This window comes from Procambarus clarkii, chromosome 54 (genome assembly GCF_040958095.1).
Source record: "Procambarus clarkii isolate CNS0578487 chromosome 54, FALCON_Pclarkii_2.0, whole genome shotgun sequence".
In the NCBI taxonomy this organism is placed as follows: Eukaryota; Metazoa; Arthropoda; class Malacostraca; order Decapoda; family Cambaridae; genus Procambarus; species Procambarus clarkii.
In genome coordinates, this window is record NC_091203.1 from 20,340,435 (window position 1) to 20,365,435 (window position 25,001).

At 48.1% G+C, this 25,001-nt stretch overlaps 2 protein-coding genes across 2 annotated transcripts in view; both read left to right on the forward strand.

Annotated features, from left to right (window-relative positions):
* The first annotated feature begins 13,709 nt into the window (after window positions 1–13,709).
* LOC123750011 (uncharacterized) overlaps window positions 13,710–25,001 on the forward strand; it is a 101,703-nt gene continuing 90,411 nt past the window's right edge. The window contains exons 1-3 of the mRNA XM_069305170.1: window positions 13,710–13,734; window positions 14,926–14,967; window positions 15,038–15,121. Of these exons, the coding sequence (XP_069161271.1) occupies window positions 14,926–14,967; window positions 15,038–15,121 (126 nt within the window). The 5' untranslated portion in view covers window positions 13,710–13,734. The remainder of the gene's footprint in view (window positions 13,735–14,925; window positions 14,968–15,037; window positions 15,122–25,001) is intronic.
* LOC138352570 (uncharacterized) lies at window positions 15,183–15,789 on the forward strand. Its single transcript, XM_069305058.1, has 2 exons — window positions 15,183–15,491; window positions 15,565–15,789. The coding sequence occupies exons 1-2, from the start codon at window positions 15,183–15,185 to the stop codon at window positions 15,676–15,678; spliced, it is 423 nt and encodes a 140-aa protein (XP_069161159.1). The 3' UTR covers window positions 15,679–15,789.

Below are 25,001 nucleotides of genomic sequence, written 5' to 3' on the forward strand. Positions count from 1 at the left end.
ACCACCACCGACGCCGCCACCACCCACCACCGCCAGCCGCCACCACTCATCACAGACGCCGCCACCCGCCACCACCGCCAGACACAGCCGCCAGTGTCCGCCACCGCCGCCACTGTCCGCCACCGCCGCCACTGTCCGCCACCGCCGCCACTGTCCGCCACCGCCGTCACTGTCCGCCACCGCCGCCACTGTCCGCCACTGTCCGACACCGCCACCACTGTCTGCCACCGCCACCACTGTCCGCCCGCCGCCACCACTGTCCGCCCGCCGCCACCACTGTCCGCCCGCCGCCACCACTGTCCGCCCGCCGCCTCCACTGTCCGCCCGCCGCCTCCACTGTCCGCCCGCCGCCTCCACTGTCCGCCCGCCGCCACCACTGTCCGCCCGCCGCCGCCACTGTTCGCCCGCCGCCGCCACTGTCCGCCCGCCGCCGCCACTGTCCGCCCGCCGCCGCCACTGTCCGCCCGCCGCCACTGTCCACCACCGCCGCCACGGTCCGCCCGCCGCCACTATCCGCCACAGCCACCACTGTCCGCCCGCCGCCACTGTCCGCCCGCCGCCACTGTCCGCCCGCCGCCACTATCCGCCACCGCCGCCACTGTCCGCCCGACGCCACTGTCCGCCCGCTGCACTATCCGCCACCGCCGCCACTGTCCGCCCGCCGCCACTGTCCGCCCGCTTCCACTATCCGCCACCGCCACCACTGTCCGCCACCGCCACCACTGTCTGCCACCGCCACCACTGTCTGCCACCGCCACCACTGTCCGCCCGCCGCCACCACTGTCCGCCCGCCGCCACCACTGTCCGCCCGCCGCCTCCACTGTCCGCCCGCCGCCTCCACTGTCCGCCCGCCGCCTCCACTGTCCGCCCGCCGCCACCACTGTCCGCCCGCCGCCGCCACTGTTCGCCCGCCGCCGCCACTGTCCGCCCGCCGCCGCCACTGTCCGCCCGCCGCCGCCACTGTCCGCCCGCCGCCACTGTCCACCACCGCCGCCACGGTCCGCCCGCCGCCACTATCCGCCACAGCCACCACTGTCCGCCCGCCGCCACTGTCCGCCCGCCGCCACTGTCCGCCCGCCGCCACTATCCGCCACCGCCGCCACTGTCCGCCCGACGCCACTGTCCGCCCGCCGCCACTATCCGCCACCGCCGCCACTGTCCGCCCGCTTCCACTATCCGCCACCGCCACCACTGTCCGCCACCGCCACCACTGTCTGCCACCGCCACCACTGTCTGCCACCGCCACCACTGTCCGCCCGCCGCCACCACTGTCCGCCCGCCGCCACCACTGTCCGCCCGCCGCCACCACTGTCCGCCCGCCGCCACCACTGTCCGCCCGCCGCCTCCACTGTCCGCCCGCCGCTACCACTGTCCGCTCGCCGCCACCACTGTCCGCCCGCCGCCGCCACTGTCCGCCCGCCGCCGCCACTGTCCGCCCGCCGCCGCCACTGTCCGCCCGCCGCCGGCACTGTCTGCCCGCCGCCGCCACTGTCCACCACCGCCGCCGCCACTGTCCACCACCGCCGCCAAAGCCGCCACGGTCCGCCCGCCGCCACTATCCGCCACAGCCGCCACTATCCGCCACCGCCGCCACTGTCCGCCGCCGCCACTATCCGCCACCGCCGCCACTGTCCGCCCGCCGCCACTATCCGCCACCGCCGCCACTGTCCGCCCGCCGCCGCCACTGTCCGCCCGCCGCCACTGTCCGCCCGCCGCCACTATCCGCCACCGCCGCCACTGTCCGCCACAGCCGCCACTCTCCGCCGTACAGCCTCCCCTCTCTCCGTTAGTAAATAATTTTAATTGTTAGTAAATAATAAAAGAAATATAAATTATTAGATTTTTTTTACCCTTCAATTGGTTTTAATATTTAAATTGAAAATAATAATATAATATAAAATATAATAAAAATAATATAATATAAAATATAATTTAATTTCAAGAAATTTAACTTTAAACACAAAGAGGTGAAAAGGGTTCAGATTATTGGCTCAAACCTTTCATAAGAGATTCATATTGGTATATGAATGGATTATGAATGACTCATGTTAGGAGTGTAAAGTTGCCACAACATCTCAAATTAGTGTTAGATACATATGTCTTGGTTATAAGTTTTGGAAACCTCTTTAAGTCCACACACAATATCGTATCTGATACGATAAAACAAACGTTTCCAATACTTTCAAATACTTTCCAGATATGTTGTGGCAACCTAAAATTGTTTGCTGGGAACTGTAGTTGGTGATTTCGACTTTCGTCTCGCAGCCTGAGGTAGGCTTATGTGTCGTTGATAAGTATTTTTTTTTATTTTTTTTTATTTTTACATGCAAGCATGCGTATAAGTTACAATAAAAGCTTAAACAAATATAGCATAGAACACAAGCACAAAGTACAAAGCACACATATGTACACGTACAAAGGAACAAATCAAGAGAAGACCAGCTGGAAGGGCAGACCACAAAACACACAAAAGCGCATACACAAAACACAACAAAAAGATTAACACAGTGGAAGATAAGCATAAGGAAAACACCAGAACAAAACGTACACATAACAAGCCTACCAACACCTCAAACACAGATGGAGATGCACCAACACAAAACGATAAACATACAATAATAAAGATAATAACAATAAAGGAAACAGACCTCCCATAACAAACTGGAGGCAAAACATCAGGGCGAAACAAAACAAGGAGCATAAACCTTGGCCGGGACACGCCAACAGCCTGAAGGCCATGCAATATGACATAAACAAGTGCACACGACATCCACAACCGGATACACAAACGCACAGGAACCGGACACACAAACGCACAGGAACCGCACACCTACACACAAGCCATACAAAGAAACCCACAACACAAACCGGAGCACGCAGGAACCGGGAAGCATAACCCACCCCACCCACACACACATACACCCCACCCGCACCCCACAATTACGCACACAAAAGGATACACAAAATACAAAGAAATCATATGCGAGGAACACAGTCCTCAAGAGGTAGAAGCATACTTTTCAGGGAAAAAATCGTAAGGATACTTCTTCTTATAAGCCTCCCAAATCAAATCCTCAAGGTCAGAAGGGTTACGGATCCCCCGCTGCTGAAGGGGTATCATAAACTCTGGAACATCCAGATCAGACGGCAACGGCCAACGCTTAAGGTCATTGGTGCAAGTCGCATAACGAGGCCGGAGAGCGCCAACCACGCCCTGCGAGGAAGCAGATGACACCGAAGAAGCGGACGAGGGTTGCCGAGACTGCCTCGCCCGCGTACCCACAGAAGCAGGGGACAATCGACGAGACGGTAGCACCTCCACTGAGACTACAGGAGACACGGTAGAGACGGCCGGAGACGGAAGAGGCGGCAAGACCGCTGCCGAGGAAAAGGGGAACGAGGAAGGGGTCACAGAACCCCCAGAGCGAGCATCTTTTCTCAACACCACCACCAGGCCACCCCACTCACCACGAACCTCAGTAGGGGGAACCACCCCCCATGAAGAACCGAAGCTATCCGATGCAGGCAACGCACCTGAAGTGGGATCCGCGGACACCATACCAGAAGCAGAGGCTGAAACACTGGCACCGGCATCCTCAGGCAAGTGCACCTCTGCCACCACCGTAGTATGCACCACAACCGGAGCCACCCCGCCGTCACCGGAAGGACCACAATCGTCGAAGTCGCCAACGACAGCCCATTCAGAAGAAGAACGCCGGGAACGCTTAGGCTCCGGCCGCACATCATCAGACCCAGAGGCTGACTCAGCCACACACGCAACACAAGCCGGGCAAACCGATGCACGTCTCAGTACGGCAGCATCCTCAACCACATGGGGCAGCAGGCCAGGCACAGGAGGAAGCGCCGCATCCACCCCAGCACCAAGCACAGCTGGAACAGACAACGAGGGTGCAGGGACCGGGACAGACGCAGCAGAGGAAGAACTGGAAGATGGGGGTTCCGAGCAGACGGCAGTCAGAAGAAGCCCAGGGACACCAGTCGGAGCAGGGCGCTTACCAGGCGAGGACACAATCTCCGGAGGAGAGGCGACAACAACAGGGGGTGCAACAGGCGGGGCAACAGCCGACACAGGGGGCACATCCACGGCTGAAGAGACGTCTACATCCACCGAATCTTCCCCCACAGGAAGCGGCGGAAAATCCTCTTCACTGAATAGATTCACTGGCGCAACGGCAGGCACAGAACAGTCAGCAGCCTGATGGCCCAAAAGACCACAACGATAACATGTCCGAGGCTGGCGAGCGTAAAACACGCGAACATTGTAACCCATAAGGCACACAGAGGACGGAATATCGGCCGGAGACTCATGCCCAGGGTGTGAATGTTAGTCCTCACACCCTTAAGGGGACTGGAAGACACTACGTTCACTCACACACTAACCACTGCGCCACACCAGCCGAAGTACCTCCATAGCAGACCCTCCAGAAATTCCAAGGGAGCCCCATGCACACTAACATAAGTGAGGGCACCATTCCGATCAGAGAGGGTCACAGTGCCCGCACCATCCGGCAGGGGTAATGTCCGCCCCTCGTATCGACAGAGAAAATCGCGATACGCCAACTCCTCCATGAACTTCACTATCACTCGACGGGCCGTCACCAACTCGACCCCATAAATGGCTATCACAGGGAATGAAAGCAAATCACATGCTAGCGCAATCTCCGGGTAACCAGCCCGCACAGAGAATTTGAGGCCCACAGACTGAGCCCGGACGACAGGGGGTAGAGGGACCCCCATCGTGACTCCACGTCAGCACAGGCGGGCAGAGACACACCCGCCCCCAACCGGCCAAACTGGCAAACAGTCACCAACTGCCGGAGCGCTGAGGCAACACGTCTGCACCCCACCGAAGCTAGGGCGCCACTCCCGTGGATTAGTAGTAGAAGCTATCTCAGGAGCATTAGTGGTGCTGTTAGTATTTGTAGACATCACGTCTGCTAGTACATCTGCTGAGATGGTGATGGTAGGAGTGTTGAGAGCTGGGGAAGGAAATACCTCTATTTGTGCCACCCGGGTCTTGGGTGGTTCTGGAGTCTGTGTTGAGATCGACCTCGTGGTCGTTCTGGTGGTAGTCTCCAGAGTGGTAGTGGAGGCAGTGAGACTTGAGTCCTGGGCGATGATGGGATGTAGGCCGTTGGCTAGGTACAGTGCGTTGAGTTCCTTGACGAATCGTTGGTTGTCTGGTAGAGCAAGCCTTTCCGATGGTCGAATAAGACCAGGGATAATGCCTGCACCTGACGCAAGGGACTGTGCAGGTGCTGGTTGGGCTTTGGGTCCCCAGTATGGTGGCCGGGAGATGTGTTGGGAGGAGCCACTATTTGGTAGGACTGGTACGGTCGTATTCTGCATCTAGCTTATAGCAGGAAGGCTCGGGAACTGGACAGGTCCAAGGTCTAAGGTCGTGGCGACTTGCCGCTGGGTGGTCGGCGGCGTGGTGGTCTTCTCTTTAATTTTCTTCAGTTCCTCCTTCCTTTTTGTGCAGAGGTAGGAGGTGGCGGCATGCGGTTCTTCACAGTTCGGGCATTTCATGTTGGTGGCTGTACAGTCCTTGTAGTTGTGAGTGCCGGAGCATTAGCTGCACTTAGCTGTTTGTTCTGGGCTCTTGTTGGAGAAGTGTTCATAGCTGAAGCACTTGTAGCATGTCTCACGTTGTAAACCTTCTCCATAGCGATCTGGTTTGGGGAGGAGGTGATTCCAAAGCACCTGAACTCGTTCTTCACTGCTTCCTGGGCCTGTTCTGTTGTTTAGAAGGTCATCTTCATCGTGGGTCGAGTGGCGTCGTTAGTCTTGATGAGTACAGCTGTCGTAGCTTTTAAAGTAGGGTTTTCTTCGTTCACACTTCGTTTCTCCGCACTATGGTGTCTGGTACCTCACCCCCTAACCAGCGGTTCAGCCTATTCACAAATATCGTTTTCCCAGCAGTGATTCGACTGGGAGAAATTGGTGAGAGGTTTGCCTACAATATTGACTTATTATATACGTGCATATGTGACATACTAAACATACTAGTTTACCTTGAAAAGCTTCATAGAAAACACCGCCCTTCCCTAACCTTCTTAGTATGTTAAGATAAGCGCTCTTATTGCTTCGTAATTACAATTATTACTTAACCTATACCTATAATAGGTTAAGTAATAATTGTAATTACGAAGCAATAAGATGCTTATCTTAACATACTAAGGTTAGGTAAGGTCGGTGTTTTCTATGAAGCTTTTCAAGGTAAACTAGTATGTTTAGTATGTCACATATGCACGTATTTAATAAGTCAATATTGACTATACGAAAGTGCGAGAACGGGTTGCTCCAGTAGTGGGACCCGGCGTTCCGGATCCAGGACCCTCTGTAGGTCCGCTTTTGTTGCCAAGATTACCATGGCCTCGCTACGATGCATATGGACGTCAACTGGTCCCCCTGATGTTGCCTTGTCAATGGCTGCTGCAATTTCGCGCTTGTAGACTCCAAAGAGTCGCACTTTCACTTTGTATGTCATGCTCTCTGGCAATTACTGGGATTGTCAGGAGAACCTGGAATGGAGAGTGGTTTGCCGGCAGCTGAGTGGGAACACAGCTTGCCAGCGAACACTGGGGGCGTGTTCTGTCTTGGGTGGATGTCTTTAATACCCTATTAATATTTTTTTTGTTATGTCCATTCATCCACTTGTACACCTCTATCATGTCAAGCTTAACTCTTCGCCTGTCCATTGAATGCAATTTAAGCTACGTTAATCTTTCTTTATAACACAGGTTTCTAATTTTGGGGATTAACTTTGTCATCCTACGCTGGACGCATTCTACTGAATTTATATCCATTCTATAGTAAGGCGATCAAAATTGAGCTGCATAATTTAAATGGGGTCTAACCAGAGCAAGAAATAGCTGAAGAACAACACCAGGTGTCTTATTAACATGTGCTAAAAACATGTGCTGTCACCTACCAGCGGGTGGGAGGAAGTCACATGTGGTTCTCGTGGGGGAGGGGAGAGAGGCAATGAGGAAGGGAATCTGTCATTTGAAGGGAATTTAACATTCAAATGTGTGATATGATATATTTCCACCATTCTGCAAACTCTGCCCCAACTCTGTTCCACTTGATATTAAGACCATAAGAATAACAGTAACTGTAGAAGGCCTATTGGCCCATACGAGGGAGCTCCTATTTGTAACCAACTAATTCCACTCATATACATGTTCAACTCACATTTGAAACAATCAAAGGACCCCACCTCCACCAAGTGGGGGCCTAACCAGATCAAGTATAGCTGAAGATATAGCTGAAGAACAACATCAGGTGTCGTATTAGTAATGCTTCGCTTAATAAATCCCAGTGTCCTATTAGCCTTATTACGAACATTTATGCATTGATTTTTGGGTCTTAAATTCTTACTAATCATAACTCCCAGATCCGTTTTACAATCCGACTTCGCAATTTTCACTCCATCTAAATCGTATCTTGTAACTCTATCATCATTACCTGGCCTCAAATCTTGCATTTATCAGCATTAAACTGCACCTTCCAAACTTTTGATTATTTCAAAACCCTATTTAGATCGTCTTGAAATCATAGTGAGTATTTTTCAATGTTTATTTCCCCTTCCGATTTTTATATCATTGGCAAATTTGCAAATATTGCTGATCAAACCTGAATCTAAAACATTTATATGTATTATGAATAACAGAAGTTCCAAGACAGAGCCTTTAGGCACTCCACATACAACATTTTTCCACTCTGACTAAGTCTCATTTATATTAACTCTTTGTTTCCATTGGTATAGCCATGCCCTAATCCAACTTACTATAGCACCCCCAATACCGTGAGCCTCTATCTTTTTAATCAGTTTTTCCATGTGGCACTGTATCAAAAGCTTTGCTAAAAATAAGAAACTCAACATCACAAACCTTACCACTTACCTGAACTATGCTGGAATAAAATTATTTAAATTTTGTTACACATGAACGGCCATTTGTAAAACCATGTTGTGAATCATTTATTAAATTATGTTTATCGAGATAAAGACGAATGGTATTTGCAATTATCTATTCAAGTAACTTTCCCACAATAGACGTTTAGCTAATTGACCGATAGTTTGTCGCAAGTGATCTATCTCCTTTCTTAAAAATTGGTACCACATTAGAAACCTTCTATGACTCTGGCACTCAGCTTGACTCTAATAATTTATTAAATAGGTAGAGAAATGCTCACGAAGCGCCTCTATGCATTCCTTAAGTACTCTAGCAAACACTTTTTCCTGCCCTGGGGATTTGTTTCGCTTGAGTTTCACCAATTGTTTAATAACATCCTCCCTGGTAACTGCTAAACTAGCCAACCTGTCCCCACCCATATAGACTTGTTCGCCTGAAGGCATGATGTTAAGTATCTCATTAGTAAATACAGAGATAAAATATTTATTAAAAATACTACTATCTTTACCAGTTATCTGACCTGTCTCAGTTTTTAATGGACCTATCCTTTCTCTAATCTTTGTTCGATATAACTGAAATAATCTTTTGGTTTTGTCTTTGCTTGTCCTGCAATGAAAACATCATAGTGTTTACTTTGCTCTCCTTATCTCTATTTAACATTTCTAACCAGATGGACGCATTATTGTTCTAAACTGACTTCCTCATTCGTAATTCTTTTGTACCAAGCTCTCTTACTACCTTAAAGGTTCTTCAGATCCTTTGGTATCCATTTCGGGTCATTATTATTCGATCTATTCAAATTGCATGGTATACTAATCAGTATAATTAGTATACTGCTACATGGAGTTGAGATTGCGAAATCGGATTATGAAAGGAATTTGAGAGTTATGATTACTAAGAATTTAAAAAAATCACATGAGACCAGAAGGCATGGCAGGATGGGCAGATTACCCCCCTAGAAAAGCAGAGGTGCAACAGGTACTCAGAGAGAACTATCAACATCAGAGGCCCGAGGCTGTTCAACACGCTTCCACTACACATAAGAAGCATAACTGTCCAACCCCTCTCAGTTTTCAAGAGAAAGAACTCGATAAGCACCTACAAAGGATACCTGATCAACCAGGCTGTGATTCATACGTCAGGCTGCAAACAGCCACGTCAAACAGTCTGGTTGACCAATCCATCAACGAGGAGGCCTGGTCGACGACCGGGCTGTGGGGACGCGAATCCCCGGAAACACCTCAAGGTAAGGTACTACATTCATGTGCTTTGCTTAGAATATTTTTATATAAGTTATATTTTGAATCCACATTGAAATCTCTTTTTACATCACCCATCGCTGGGTTCATATCTATCTGCATGACCGGCCCACCGACTATAGGCTTTTCAGTCTATTTCACCTCAAAAAATTCTTAGGCCCCTAAAATCAGCTTTTCAAAAATCAGGCACTTTTAACAGAATTTTCTCCCTCAAATCTATTCCATTGTATACTAAATCTGATTTCTTTGTGATCACTGTTTCCTAGTTCACTCACTATTTCAATGTCATTAATTTGCATTTCTCTGTTAGATAACACTAGGTTTAAAATATTATTTTCACGCGTTGGTTCCTTAATGCGTTGCTTAAGGAAGCAATCGTCAATTAATTCTAGAAAATCTTTTACTTCATTATACCCTGTTCTGTTAGGCCAGTTTATTTCACTAAAATTAAAGTCACCCATGACACGAATACTGTTTCACCTAGATGTTCTAGATATTTCATCCCATAAAGGCTTTGCTTCCATTCTATATAAGTTTAGTGGCCTGTATATAACTCCAATTATAAGATGTTTAGATTTTTCGTTTATTATTTCTAGACATAAGGTTTCTGTGTGTGGCTGTGTTCTGATTATCTCTTTGAGACTACATTTCAAATTTTCCTTAACATATGTGGCTACTCACCTGCTCCTCGTCTAAAATAATATCTATCCGTGTGAAGTAGTTTAAATTCGTTTATAGGTTTGTAAACATAAACACAGGTTTGTGTTCAAGGGATCTTCCGGCGTTAAGTGGCATTCTTATTATTCGTGTGCGTCTGTAGACCTATTATTTCATTATTTGGACTTATGCTTTCAAGATCACAACCCTCTGCACGTTTGCTCATGCAAACATTTACAAAGCTCAATTTTGCAGGTGTGCCTACAATACATATGGGAGGAGCGGTGATGGCGTCCAACTTTTAACTTGATCACTATCGGTGTCAGTAACTTACTCATCCTTGCAAAAGACGAAGTTTTGGAATGTCTATTTGCTCCCGAGCACCACGACGCCCTCCAACCTGCCGACCTTCATCTCGCTCCTCCATTGAAGTCATCACGAAGGATGTAACATTTTCGTCGGGAACGAAAAGCAACTGCATCGTTGGACAGTCCCTGCTGACACCTGGGAAAGCACCAACGAACGGAACTTTGCCTCTTGTGGTCAAAGCTGAATTTAGGATAGAACGACCAAACTCTGATTCTGAATATACGGACATCATGCAAGCAAGCACAAAATATGCCTCAACTCTCAAGTAAGAAGAGGACCGGAACCTGGCACTGCTTGTGGTCAAAGATAAAATCAGGTAGAACAACGGATATTAATGTTTTACACAATGTGCGACATTCTGTAACGCTACGGAAACAACTATGCAGACTAGATCACATCACATTACACGGGAGCATACTTGTTAATTTTAGCCGCTGTCTAATTTAATAACATGTCAAAGTATTGGAGAATATGTACCTCTTTTATTTTCAGGGAAACCTTATTGTTTTTTAATATCATTTTTGAGCATACAGACATTCATGCAAGCCCGCAGAAAACTGCCTTAGCTCTCAAGAAAGAAGAAAGCTTGGAAACCAGCGTTCGCAAGACAGATACACCTTCACGCTACAGTCAAACGAGGAGACTCCAAAACACTCATCACACCTGGGACTGAGGATACTATGCATCCCTCACCATGGTTACGCATTAAGAACGACTTAGGCAGAAGAGCTCTTACAAGCGCTCTCTTCCCCACAGCCTGGTGGGTATACAAAGTTGGCTGCCAATCGGCAAACAATCCTCGGCTCGCCTAAAATACCCATGCGAGGAGCGATGAAGGCAAACGACATTCTGCTCCACACCATCAATGTCGGTGCGAACTCATCCATACAATCAACAAAGTTTTGGAACAACTATTTTGCTCCAGAGCACGTCGACGCCCTGCAACCTGCTGACCTTACTCTCATCCCCCCAACGACGGTATCCGGGAGGATGCAACATTTTCGTCAGGCACTCCATCATCTTCATCATTGCCCAGCTAACTCCGACATCTCTGAAGGCACCAATGACGGGAACCCGACCCTGCTTGTGGTCAAAGCTGAATTCAGCAAGAACGACGAAATCCAATATACAACAGCAAGGGCAACATTCTCTTCCACTGCGGAATCAACCACCTTCATACCAGATTGCGACAAATTGGTCCTGATTCAAGGGCAAACTAACTTACAAACTCACTTACTAACATGTCTAAGTATTTGAAAATTCTGTACCTTTTTCATTTTCAGGGAAAACTGTTTTATTTTTAATGGTAGAGTTTGAATATACGGACATTCGTGGAAGCCCGCAGAAAAAATGCCTCAACTCTCAAGTAAGGAAAAAGCTTACAAACCAGTTATACTTCTCACTCCACGCGAACATAAGCCCAGTCACATAAGAGGACTCCACATGTGCATCACACCTGGTATTGAGGATACTCCGCATCCCTTATCATGGCTACGCATTAAGAACAACCAAGGGGACCTTCTCCACGACTCTCCCAAGGACGCTACGACCCGTGGAGAGTCGTAGACTACAAACTTCAAGCACTCTCTCCTTCAGACTTGTAGACACCCTAATGTTGGCCAGCACTCGATGAACAACCATGGTACGTTACAAAACCTTTGTGAATTACCGCCCGACCTACAAAGTCTGTGCGAGAAGTTGGTCGCTAAAAGAGCAACGCCCAACATATCCCCATCAGGTGGGGGCTCCTTCAAGTCCCTATTCTTCTTTTGGAGCCGTGTTCTGTCTGCATTGCAGAATTGGGGTTTGCACGACAGTTGCTTTGCTGGTGGGGGAACCTCTGCCAGAACCCCCCATCGTGAAACCCACCTTACTATTATGTCTCATCTGGTCGTCTCTTTCTTCAAATCTCAACTCCCTTAGCTGGGCCTGCGCCCCTATGTTATTCTTATATACACCTCCTTTTGTACAGTAATTGGCAACTCCCATTTTACACTACAAGCCTAGACTCATTTATCGTTTCCACCGTTATACAACGTTTGTTTCAACTTACGATTAATATCATATTGTAAAATCATGTAAACATTAGCGCATTGACTTCTCACACGTTTTATTTCACTTACAATTATTATTGTATTATAAGTTTTATTATATTTAGTTTACACTACAAGCTTACACTTATTTATTATATTCACTGTTATTCAACGTTTGTTTCAACTTACGATTTATTTTTATTACTAATTTCATATTGTTAAATCATGTAAACATTAGAGCCACGTGTTTGTATCATACAATTATTATTGTTAGAAAGGAAAACTAAAATAAAATATACAAACCCCTTTTAGGATTTTGCTCAAACCTCCGAAAATATTAATTTAACCCCACAGTGTTATTTCTCAATATGTGAGTGTAGGCCTTGGTTGGTAAATATATACCTTTAGGCCTACGGTGTTAGAATTACTCATAATCAAATAACTACCCAAATATTATAAGATAAAAGAAAATATTATAAGATAAAAGAAAATATTATAAGATAAAAGAAAATATTATAAGAAGAAAGAAAATATTGTAAGCACAACTAATATTTTGGCTAATAAGCAGTAACGCAATAGAAAGCCTGCAAATAAATTAATATTTTACAGGCGATGAGTCACAATAACGTGGCTGAATTATTACGTGACCTAACATAAGCTTACCCTTCCATTTATCTTCCTTTCTCTTTCCTTTTCTTTCTCTCTTCTCTTTTTTCTGTTAATTGTTTTTTCTCTTACGTTCCCTTACTATCCTCTTCTTATTCCTATTACTATCTCCTCTCATTCGGTGGTTTTAATAGGAGCTGCCTCGTACGGGCCAATAGGCCCTCTGCAGTTCATATTCCTACTACTATCCCCTCTACTACATCTTACTTTGCTCCTCACCGCTCTTGCCTATTTATTGCCTGCATCTACTTCCTCATCACCACCATTTGGTCACCACTTGGTCCGGGAGACATCTCCCGTCACGCAGGGTGCAGTTGCGCCTCCACAGATCTCCAGTATCATCTTTTGATACTGGTAATGGCTCGAAAGGGCCACCACTTACGGGCTATTCATGCCCGTGCCACCTCTTGGGTGGCTTAATCTTCATCAATCATCTTCCTCATCACAATCGACTTGAGAATGGTCCAGGACGGACCGAAACGTCGTCGTCCCTTCACCTTCTAGTGTGTGGTCTGGTCAACTTAACATTTTAATATAATTATAAACAAAGAGAGTTAGTGAAAATGATTAAAATAAATATTAAAGCTCAGTGAGTCGTCACATCAATTTGTTCCATAGGGAGCGTAGCTGAAGGTTCAGTCAATAGATGGCGCTGTTATGGTGGTCTTGGCAGCTTTTGTGGGGAACTTTCTACCTTTCCCCTAAAGAGTTTGGTGTTGAGTCAACGAGGTGCCCGGCCCGCCTTCAACCCTCAGTCAGTCCACTGTTGTCTGTGTGGTACCTTCTCTTCTGCTTTAAGTGTTGTTAAAGGTTGGTTTTAAGTTAAATGTAAGATTAAGTTCTCTCCTGATATAGTTTTTTATTGTAATTTTATTATTCGTGTAATTGGTAGTTTAATACGTATTTATTTCATTGATATGGGTTAAAAGTAGTATCTTAATTTGTATGCTTGGGACATTATCCAGGTGATTTTATTAGTGATATTGAAAGAATACGGTGGAAGGGTATAATAGGTGGGGATTAACCAGATACTTAAACTTGGTGATATTAAATTCGTCTAAGGGAATATTTTAGGTTAGAAGCTTAACCACTACTTGGCATGAAAGTAAAAAATTTTAACCAGAGTAACGGGTGTACTTAACTATACCCCACACGTGGTCTGTAACATGAAATGAAATAGATTAATATAGTACTAGTGATTTAAGAAAAAAAATATGCTTAATTTCGTTACAGAGTGATTCCAGATGTAACAAATCTGAAGTTTTGAAGACTTCAAATTGCTTGTTTCAAAGTATCGGATTACTTACTTAATAAAAATAGTTCAGTAACTCAATTGATTGACGCTTCTGAGTTAGGCTTCATAAATTTTAGCCTCGGCGGTTATAAATTTAATAGAATGTCTTTTTGAATATACCAATTTCGGTTTTATAACTACTAAACATTAACCTTTTGAATATTGCCTGACAATCATTAAACATAACGTTAAAGACCGTGTTAATAACGACTGAATTAGTTATCTAAATAGAACCTTAAGTTGTAATCTTCACTTCACCTGAAGTTATTAAACTGAATAGTTATCATTGCCCAATTGGAATCATTTGAATTTAATAAACTGTTTTGTCTTTACAGTTTCAAGCTTTTAAATATCTGCATAGAGTAATGTGGAAAGTGTGCTTGGCCGTTCATAAATTGCTAAACCGTAAAGTCTCGTAAAGTGGTCTAATGTCGAAGCACCCAGTCTTTACCTTCTGGACGCCTCGGTATCCCACTACCTTCCCAACCATCGTTAATTATCTGCCCGGCTTCAAAAACTTGGGTATAACTAAAATTGTTGTACTAGTGACAAATTCCAAACATTTGTCTAGTTGTCAGTCGGTGATGAACTACTCGGTATTATAAATTCAGTTATGTTAACAATTCAAAGAAAATCTGATGGTTTATAGTCATGGTAATCAAAAACGCTATTGTGATTTGATTTAAAAGTGCATTTTTTCTACACAGATGGCGGTATTTGCTCTACTAATTCTCGGTTGCATCGCCCAGGTAATTGCCAAATTACTGTATTCTCAACTATATTATTATTATTATTATTATTGCAATTGCTCCCCAACAGATCCTGGGTCAAGCATACCAACCTTATGGCACCCACGCGCCCCTACCAGTCGTTACCCCCACAACCTCCACCATCACCACTGAGGTTGGTAACCATGCATTACTTTTATTAACCAAAATGTTATTTATACTTTAACAAAGTAATGATGTATAATATTGCAGACTACCCTGACCCACACTCTGCGGGAGACACAACCTCTGACGTCTGGGTTACTGAGCAGACAGCAATCACCCTGACAGTCACCCAGACGACCACCCAATGGGAGTTTGTTCCTCAGCAGCCACAGACGGTGACCTCTGTGATAAGGGTCACCTCCACACCGGTAGTGTTGGTGACGGCTACGGTGGGGGTCTACCGTGTGAGCACAATGGTCTCCGTCTACAGTCAGTTCGTCACCACAACAGATACTGTTAAATACTGGCAGACTATAACCCACGTGGCTGTCGCTCACGAGGTAAGTTTGTAGTCTTTAACTTGTGCAAGTGTTCATTTACTTAAACAAACTTCAATAATGTTTGTATTTGCAGATCCAGACGGTCCCTGTGGTAACTACACAAGAACTCTTCCAGGAAATAGTAACTACAATCACCCAAATAGTAACTACTACGGTTACTTCCACCTCCGCCAGATACTATGCTTAGAGGGATTATAGACAATATAATTGGCATAGCATTGTAATTTAAAACGGAATTTTTTTTAAATTATGGAAGATGTTTTGATTTAAATTAAAAGCGAAATAAAATCTCTGAATAGTTAGTTGTATTAGTAGTAAAGTTACTCCCTCGTAACTATGGAATACCTCTGGTTACTACTAGTAAAATTACTAGTTCTACTACTAGGATGAGCTGGTTAAAGGACAAAAAATAGTATTTCTATTAAGCCACCTATCAAAAGTTCGACTTCTACTCTATTGGAATCTGTAACGGTCTAATCGGGTGCATGCTAGAGACCCCTAAACGTTTCTTGGTACTTCTGCATAGAGCTCATAAGCTTTTATATATAATATATTATATATATATATATAATTTTTTTTTTTCGGTAGCGAAATCTGTCTTCGAAAGTTAGAGAGGCCAAAATCTCTTGTGCCTTCCCTCACAACTGACCTTGCATAATGGCCACCCAAAAAATCCTTGCCCCTTTAAACTAGTAGCTAACTTTGAAAAGTGCAAGAAAAAAATCGGGGTCCTTCAAATGAAATTTGAATTATTCAAACCCTTTACGGAAGTAAAATCTACTAGAACATGCTTAAGAACCCTTACCACTAGCAGCAGCTGCTTCTAGCTTTTTCTCCTAAAGACTTATCAAGGCTTTGGCAATCTGTTTAATTTGAACTCTGCTCATCTCGGCTTGCTCCTACACCCCCTCCCTATCCAGCTTGTTGCAACCGTGGAGGGGCTTGGTGGGCGGCAGACGGAGTGTGATGCCCCTTACGACGTTCCCCTGTCCTTCTCTAGCCTTGTGCTCCTGCTTCCATAGCCTTCCCAGTTTGGTGCATTCTTTTGATAATTACTTGCTTACTTGCTTGTGCTCCTGCTGCTGTCCTCACGCTTTTTGTTGGATGCCTTTTCCTTCCGTTTAGTTTCTCACCCCTCTTCTCCTATCTGTTTGTCGGTTTCCTGCTGACCTTTTGCTCGTTTTGATTATTCGTTTGGACGACTACTACTTTGGCGCCTCCCCCTCCCCTTCCGGCCCGTTGGCGTCGTGAGGGGGCTTGGTGGACGGCTGCCGGAGTGTGATGCTCCGTTGGGCAGTCCTCTGTCCTTTTCTGGCCTTGCACTCCTGCTGCTGTCTTCTCCAATTGTGCCGGATCGCTTTTCCTTTTCCTTATGTTTCGTTTTTCTCCCCCCTCTTCTCCTATCTGCTTGTCGTTTCCTGCCGACCTTTTGCTTGTTTTGGATTATTTCTTTGGACTTCTTCTATTTTGACGCCCGGGTGCTTGAGGAGGCATACTCTTGCACCCGTAGAACTGTAGTACCCGACGTCTCGAGCGAGGGGAACCTTTTATTGTCGATCCCCCTTTCGTCGCTGAACCCGATCTCGACGGACTGACGGTTCTTAAGGTGGCGTTTGTGGGGCGTATACTCACGACGCACCCCTAGGGGGCCCCGGCATGATCGCCGATAGCTTCCTGTTGGGTGTCCTGCCTCTAATTGTGGCTCCATGGTGGGTATGGGGGCACATTCGTGGGTGAATTTATCACTTTTCGTCTCTGTCGTTGAATGTTTACGTTGTACCCTCTCAGGCTCGTGGGGTGGGCGACCAAGCCCCAGAGTCGACCTGTATTGGAAGACCAGGCTCTGTAGCTCCCGCTGCGTTGGGCCCCGACCTTGCTCCTCCTTTGACCGTCCTGACTTCTTCCCCCAGCTCCCCTCCCTCCTCTGAGGTTGGGTGGGTCGAGCCTCCAGCCCCCGGTGGTGACCACTTCGTCCCCTGGTGTGGCTAAGTCTTTCGTTGTGACTACTGCGCCTTTTGACCCCTCTCTCTAGGGGTTCTCAACGCCGTTCGCGCCCCAACCGCACTCTCTCGATTCCTTCCAGTTCTGCTACCTATCAAGCCTTGTTTGGTCCCGCTTCGTGGGCCAAATACTTTGATCTCCTCCCTCTTGATTCTGCGCCTCCTGACGATTTCTCCCTCCATCGGCATCTTGTAGATTCCGTGGATGCGTGTGTTACTTTCAACCCCACTCGTCTCGGTACACGTGTCGTTGCTGCTCCTTCTCGGGATGCGGCTTCCCGCTTGGCTGCCTTATCTTGCCTTGGCGAGATCCCTGTTCGGGTCTCCAAGAACGTTCAGATGAATTCCAGTGTTGGCACTATTCTCCTCCCACCCCATGTTGCAACCGGTGTTCGGAATCTGCAGGATTGCCACGATGATATTCGGCATATCCTTGATGCCCAAGGCCATTCTGTCCTCCAGGTTGACTCGTTTACTCGTCCCCCCTCGTGGTCGTCGCCGTCAACCCCTTCGCGTTGTGAAGATCACCTTTGATGGTAGGACCCTTCCATCCTCTGTCGTTCTTGCTCGTGCTAGGTGCTCTGTCCAAGAGTATATTCCTTCTCTTCGGCTCTGCAAAAAGTGCTGGAGGTTTGGGCATTGTGCCCTCCGCTGCTCTGTCTCTGTCCTTTGTGTGGGAGTGAAGGTCACTCTAAGTCGGAGTGCACTTCTCCCCAAGTTCGCTGATTCAACTGCGGTGAGGCCCATACTACGTTCTCCCGTGCCTGTGTCCATTACAAGCTTGAGGCGGCCGTCCTTAACCTGAAGCACCGGGAGCGTTTGTCTTTTCCTGAGGCGAGGCGCCAGGTTCGCCTCAGGAAACCTGAGCTCCCGCCTTATACTAACATCTCTTATGCTCGCGGGTTGCGCTCTTCCTCTCCTCGTCCTTCCCCCCTTCCTCAGACTCTCAACCGTTTCCGGGCCTTGGACCCTGATACGCCCACTGCCCCCTCCTCTGTTCCTTTGAGTTCTTTCCCGAGGGGTCCCCCTCCTGGTCCTCTGTCTGGGGTTCCCCTTCTTTCAACCCGGTCTGTCATGTCTCCTGTGTCTTCCTCGTCCCCCTCCGATCCTCCTTCCCATCCTCTTCCTCCCTCTATCGGCTCTCCCCGCCGCCTGTCGGTGCAGGCGGATGTCCATCGCTCTCCTAACGGCCGTCGTGTGCGCTCTCGTTCGGCTTCTCCTGTTGAGACACTGGAATACGTTGCCCGGTACGTAGTTGCTGGGACACCTGTCTCTTTAAGTCAGAAGCGTAAGCCTGGCTCCTCTCCTTCCTCTTCCCCGGCGGGTAAGAAGGCTTCGCTTTCTTCCTTAGCTCCTACTTCTGGCTCTGTTGCTCCTTCCCCTCCCGTTTCAGTGGTTGCGCCCCCTGTTCCTGCTATGGAGGTTTCTTTGGCCCCTGCTTCCCTTTCGGTTGCTGCTCTTGCTGGGGTGCGCTCCCCTCTTTCTACTCCCCCTCTTCCTACTGCTGTCCTTGCCTGCTCCTCTCCGTTGTCTCCTCTTCCTCCTCCTCCTCCTCCGGAACCCGCCCGCCCACCTCTGATCTGTTCTCCCGTTTCCTTCCCTCCGTCTTTGCTCAGTTTACCCATGCCCCCTAACCCTTACTTTGCTGACCCTGATCCCGACCCTGATATTCTTTAACGTGCTCTGTTGCTCTTTCGCCTTTGTTTCTTCCTTGTTCTCTGTTTTTGTCCTTTCTCTTCTCGTCGTTGTCCATTCTTCAATGGAACGTTCGAGGTTATTACGCCGATTTCCTCGAACTCCAACTTCTGATTTCGCGGTTTTCGCCCCTTTGTGTCTGTCTCCAGGAGCCAATGCTTGGTGCTCGTCCTGGTCGTTTTCGTGGCTATTCCTTTCTCTCCCCCCCCCCCCCTCAGCTATTGCTGGGGCTTCTAATTCTTCTGCTCTCTTGATTCGTGCAGATGTTCCCTTTGTTCCTTTACTTTTTCCTTCGCCTCTCCATTGTTCTGCTGCTCGTATCTTTGTGGGGAAATGGTACACAGTTTGTTCCATTTATCTCCCCCCGAGTGTCCCGCTCTCTCTTCCTGATTTGAAACACCTAGACTCCTTGCCGGAGCCTGTGCTCCTGCTGGGTGACTTCAATTGTCGTCATTCTCTTTGGGGTGACGTTCTGACGAATACCCGGGGTCGCCTCCTTGAGCCGTTTCTCCTATCTTCTTCCCTGTCTCTTCTGAATTCTGGTGAGCCCACTCATTTGGACTCTCGGACTCGCACCCTTTCTTGTCTTGATTTTTCTCTCTGCTCTTCTTCTCTTTACTTAGATTTCACGTGGCAGGTTCTTGATGACCTCCATGGAAGTGATCATTTCCCCATCCTTGTTTCCTTTTTCTCTTTTCGCCCTTCCCTCTCTTTCCCTAGGTGGCAGTTTGCTAAGGCAGACTGGACCCTATTTACCCTCGGTGCTGCTCTCTCTGACCTCTCCCTTCTGCCTCTCTCTCGCGCTCTCCTCCTTTTTCATGACACTCTCTTCAACGCTGCCCTCCGCTCTATTCCTCGCTCTTCCTCTCGGGGTCCACGGAAGTGCGTTCCCTGGTGGAATGCGGACTGTGCTCGGGCTGTCCGCCGTAAGCGTGCAGCCTGGAAGAGGCACCGCCGTAGGCAGACGACCGATTCTTTTCTTTTCTTTCGGAAAGCGAGTGCGGTGGCCCGTAGGGCCATCCGTATGGCTAAACATGAATGTTGGGCATCTTATGTCTCAACAATTACGTCCGAAACCCCTCTGGCCCAGATCTGGAAGCGTATCCGCAAGATAGCGGGTAAGTTCGTTCCCGATGTTTCACCGGTCCTTCACCTCCATGATACTCTTGTGGCGGACCCGTTGCAGGTCGCTTCCGAACTGGGTTCCCACTTTTCTTCTGTTAGCTCTGGTCTTCATCTTCCCCAATCTTTCCTTCTTCGTAAACCTGTCCTTGAGTCTCGTCCTTTAGATTTCTGCACTCGTCTTCAGCTTCCCTATAATGATCCCTTCTCTCTCTCTGAACTTCGTTCTGCCCTGGCCCTCTGCGGTTCTACGGCGGCGGGCTCCGATGGTATTCATTATAAGATGCTTCGCCATCTCCCTCCGAGCACGTCTCAGTATTTACTGAGTCTGTATAATCGGATCTGGGAGTCGTCGTCAGTCCCTGAGGACTGGCTCGATGCGGTTGTCCTCCCTGTTCGCAAACCGGGGTCTCTGGGTACTTCCTCTAAGGACTTTCGCCCTATTGCTCTCACAAGTTGTGTCTGCAAACTCTTTGAACGTATGGTTAACGTTCGTCTGATGTGGTTCCTGGAACACCATCTCCTCCTCTCCCCTTCTCAATTTGGTTTCTGCAAGTGCCGCAGCACGACAGATGTCCTGGTGAACTTGGAGGTCTATATTCGTACTGCTTTTGCTGCGAAGACCTCCGTTGTTGCCGTCCTTTTTGACCTGGAAAAGGCTTACGACACCACTTGGCGTTATCATATCCTATCTCAACTTCATTCTTTTGGCCTTCGTGGTCATCTCCCTCTCTTTCTCCGCAGCTTCCTCTCTCGTCGTTCCTTTCGGGTGCGCCTTGGTACCGCTCTCTCTCCCTCTTTTCAGCAATACGAAGGTGTGCCCAGGGTAGTGTTCTGAGCACTACTCTTTTTCTGGTTGCCCTCAATGGTCTTCTTTCCTCTCTTCCTTCTGGTGTCTTCTCCGCTCTCTATGTCGATGATCTTACCCTTTGTTGTCAGGGTGATGATTCGCCTCTCCTTCAACGCCGGCTTCAACTTGCAATTGATGCCGTGTCGTCTTGGGCCACTGATCATGGCTTCAAGTTCTCTACTTCTAAGACTTGTGCCATGACATTTACGCGGAAACGGGTTGTTCTTCGTCCCTCTTTGTCACTTTATGGTCATCCCCTTGAATACAAAGATTCCGCGAAGCTTTTGGGGTTATTCCATGACACTCGTTTGTCTTGGTCTCCCCATATCTCTTACCTCCGTGTTGAGTGCTCTAAGGCCCTTACCCTCCTTCGGGTCTTGTCCCATACTTCTTGGGGGGCAGATAGGCGCACTCTCCTTGCTTTACATTCCTCTCTCGTCCTGTCTAAGCTCGAGTATGGTTGCCCTGCTTACTCGTCTGCTTCTCCTTCTACTCTTCGCCGTCTTGATGCTTTGCACCATACTGGGTTGCGCCTCAGTTCTGGTGCCTTTCGTTCGACTCCCGTCCTTAGCTTGTATGTTGACACTGGCTTCCTGTCTCTCCAGGACCGCCGTGATCGCTACTGTCTTCGCTATCTTGCGCGGTCCTTGCAACATCCTTCCTCTCGCCTCTGTCGTGCTTTAACTTTTACCCCTCCTGCGGTTCCTGTTCCTCTTCACCACCTCCCTCTTTCTGTCCGGTTATCTCGCCTGCAGGATTCTCTTTCCGTTCGTATTTCTGATGTTTCTCCTCGTGTTGTTCCTTCTTTGCCCCCGTGGAGGGTCCCTCTTCCGCGGTTTTGTACATCCTTGACCTGTATCACTAAAGCTTTTACCCCTCCTACGGTTCTAAAACGCCTTTTCCTCGAGCACTTTTCTTCTCACTCCCGCTCCGTTTCTGTCTTCATCGATGGGTCTAAGTCAGCGGACGGTGTTGGCTACTCTGTTGTTTTTCCTGATCGCACTTATATGTGTCGCTTGCCTCCGGAGACTAGCATCTTTACAGCGGAACTTTATGCTATTATCTATGCTCTTCGTCTCCTACTTTCTCGTTGTCAGTCTTCCTTTGTAGTTGTTGTTGACTCTCGTAGTGCCCTCATGGTTCTCGGGTCCTTTAATCCAGTTCATCCAGTGGTTGTCGAGATCCAGCATTGGCTGTTTCTCGTTCACAGTAAATTTAAGTCGGTTAAGTTTTGTTGGGTTCCCAGCCATATTGGTGTGTCTTTAAATGAGCGTGCGGATGCTGCCGCCAAGGAAGCTGTCCGCTCTTGTCCCATCTCTCGTAAGGGCATTCCGTATTCCGACTTTTACCCGGTTATCCATTCCTCAGTCCTTACCCGTTGGCAGGCTTCTTGGTTGTCTGTTACTGGTAACAAGCTACGTACTCTTAAATGTTGTGTTTCCCCGTGGCAGTCCTCCTTCCACCGTAACCGGCGGTGGGAAACAGCTCTGGCGAGGTTGCGTATTGGCCATACTTGCTTAACCCATGGTCACTTGATGGAGCGCCGCCCTGCTCCTTATTGTCCTAGTTGCATTGTCCCTCTTACGGTCGTGCATGTCCTTCTTGAATGTCCTGACTTCCAGAACGAGCGTATGTCTTGCTTTCCGACCTCCCCTCGCGGTCACCTGTCCCTCGATAGAATTCTTGGTGACTCGGATACTTTTGATATCGTTCGCCTTATGCGTTTTTGTTCTCGTATTGGCATCCTTGGTGATATTTAGCGCCCTCTGATTATTTTGCGTCTTTGATGGTGCTACATAGCCTTCCCGGTTTGGTGCCTTCTTTTGATAATTACTTACTTACTTACTTTGGCGCCTGGGTGTTTGAGGAGGCATACTCTTGCACCCATAGAACTGTAGTAACCAACGTCACGAGCGAGGGGAACCTTTAATTGTCAATCCTCCTTTAGTCATTAAACCCGCTCTCGACAGTTCTTAAGGTGGCGTTTGTGGGGCGTATACTCATGACGCACCCCTGGGGGGGGGTGGAGGCAAAAAGATTGGCGATAGCTTCTTGTTGGGTGTTGTCGATCCATGATGGGTGTGGGGCACATTCGTGAAAGTTTTTTTTTTTTTTTTTTTTTTCTTCTTCTGGAAGCGTATCTACACGATAGCGGGAAAGTTCGGTCACTGTTTCATCCGTCCTCCACCTCCGTGGTACTGTTGTGGAGGACCCGTTGCAGATTGCTACCGAACTGGGTTCCCACTTTTCTTCTGTTGGCTCTGGTCTTCATCTTCCCCCAATCTTTCGTTCTTCGTAAACCTGTCCTAGAGTCTCGTCCTTTAGATTTCTGCACTCGTCTTCGACTTTCCTATAACGATCTCTCTCTCTCTCTCTCTCTCTCTCTCTCTCTCTGACCTTCGTTCTGCCCTGGCCCTCTGCGGTTCTACGGCGGCGGGCTCCGACGGTATTCATTGAGATGCTTCGCCATCTCCCTCCGTGCATGTCTCGGTATTTATAGTCTGTATAATCGGATCTGGGAGTCGTCAGTCCCTGAGAACTGGCTCGATGCCGTTGTCATCCCTGTTCGCAAACTAGGGTCTCTGGGAACTTTTCCTAAGGACTTTCGCCTTATTGCCCTCACAAGTTGTCTGCAAACTCTTTGAACGTATGGTTAACGTTCGTCTGTGGTTCCTGGTTCCATCGCCACCTCTCCCCTTCTCAATTTGGTTTCCGCAAGTACCGCAGCAGGACAGGTGTCCTGGTGAACTTGGAGGTCTGTATTCGTACTGCTTTTGCTGCAAAGACCTCTTGTTGCCGTCCTTTTTGACCTGGAAAAGGCTTAAGACACCATTTGGCTATATCATATTCTATCTCGACCTCATTCTTTTTGCCTTCGTGGTCCCTCTCCTTCTCCGCAGCTTCCTCTCGTCGTTCCTTTCGGGTGCGACTTGGTAACTCGCTCTCTGCCTCTTTTCAGCAATACGAAAGTGTGCCCCAGGGTAGTGTTCTGAGCACTACTTTTTCTGGTTGCCCTCAATGGTCTTCTTTCCTCTCTTTCTTCAGGTGTCTTCTCCGCTCTGTCGATGTTCTTACCCTTTGCTGTCAGGGTGATTCGCCTCTCCTTCAGCGCCGGCTTCAACTTGCAATTGATGCCGTGTCGTCTTGGGCCACCGATCATGGCTTCAAGTTCTCTACTTCCAAGACTTGTGCAATGACTTTTAAGCGAAAACTGGTCGTTCTTCGTCCCTGTCACTTTATGGTCATCCCCTAGAGTACAAAGATTCCGCGAAGCTTTTGGGGTTATTCCTTGACACTCGTTTGTCTTGGTCTCCCCATATCTCTTGCCTCCAAGTTGAGTGCTCTAAGGCCCTTACCCTCCTTCGGGTCTTGTCCCATAATTCTTGGGGGCAGATAGGCGCGCACTCCTTGCTTTACATTCCTCTCTCGTCCTGTCTAAGCTCGATTATGGTTGCCCTGCTTACTCGTCTGCTTCTCCTACTCTTCGCTGTCTTGATGCTTTGCACCATACTGGGTTGCCTCAGTTCTGGTGCCTTCCGTTTGACTCCCGTTCTTAGCTTATATGTTGACACTGGCTTCCTGTCTCTCAAAGACCGCCGTGATCGCAACTGTCTTTGCTATCTTGCGCGGTCCTTACAACATCCTTCCTCTCGCCTCTTGTCGTGATTTAACTTTCAACTCTCCTGCGGTTCCTGTTCCTCTTCACCACCTCCCTCTTTCTGTCCGGTAATCTCGCCTACAGAATTCTTTCCATTCATATTTGTTTCTCCTCATGTTGTTCCTTCTTTGCTCCCGTGGAGAGTCCATCTTCCGTGGTTTTGTACTTACTTGACCCGTATCACT

Excerpts from the sequence above, each read along its gene's own strand:
- LOC138352570 (XM_069305058.1), top strand. The coding sequence starts at position 15,183 with ATGTATAATATTGCAGACTACCCTGACCCACACTCTGCGGGAGACACA. Across the intron at positions 15,492-15,564 it reads ACGTGGCTGTCGCTCACGAG|ATCCAGACGGTCCCTGTGGT; the intron begins GTAAGTTTGTAG and ends TTGTATTTGCAG.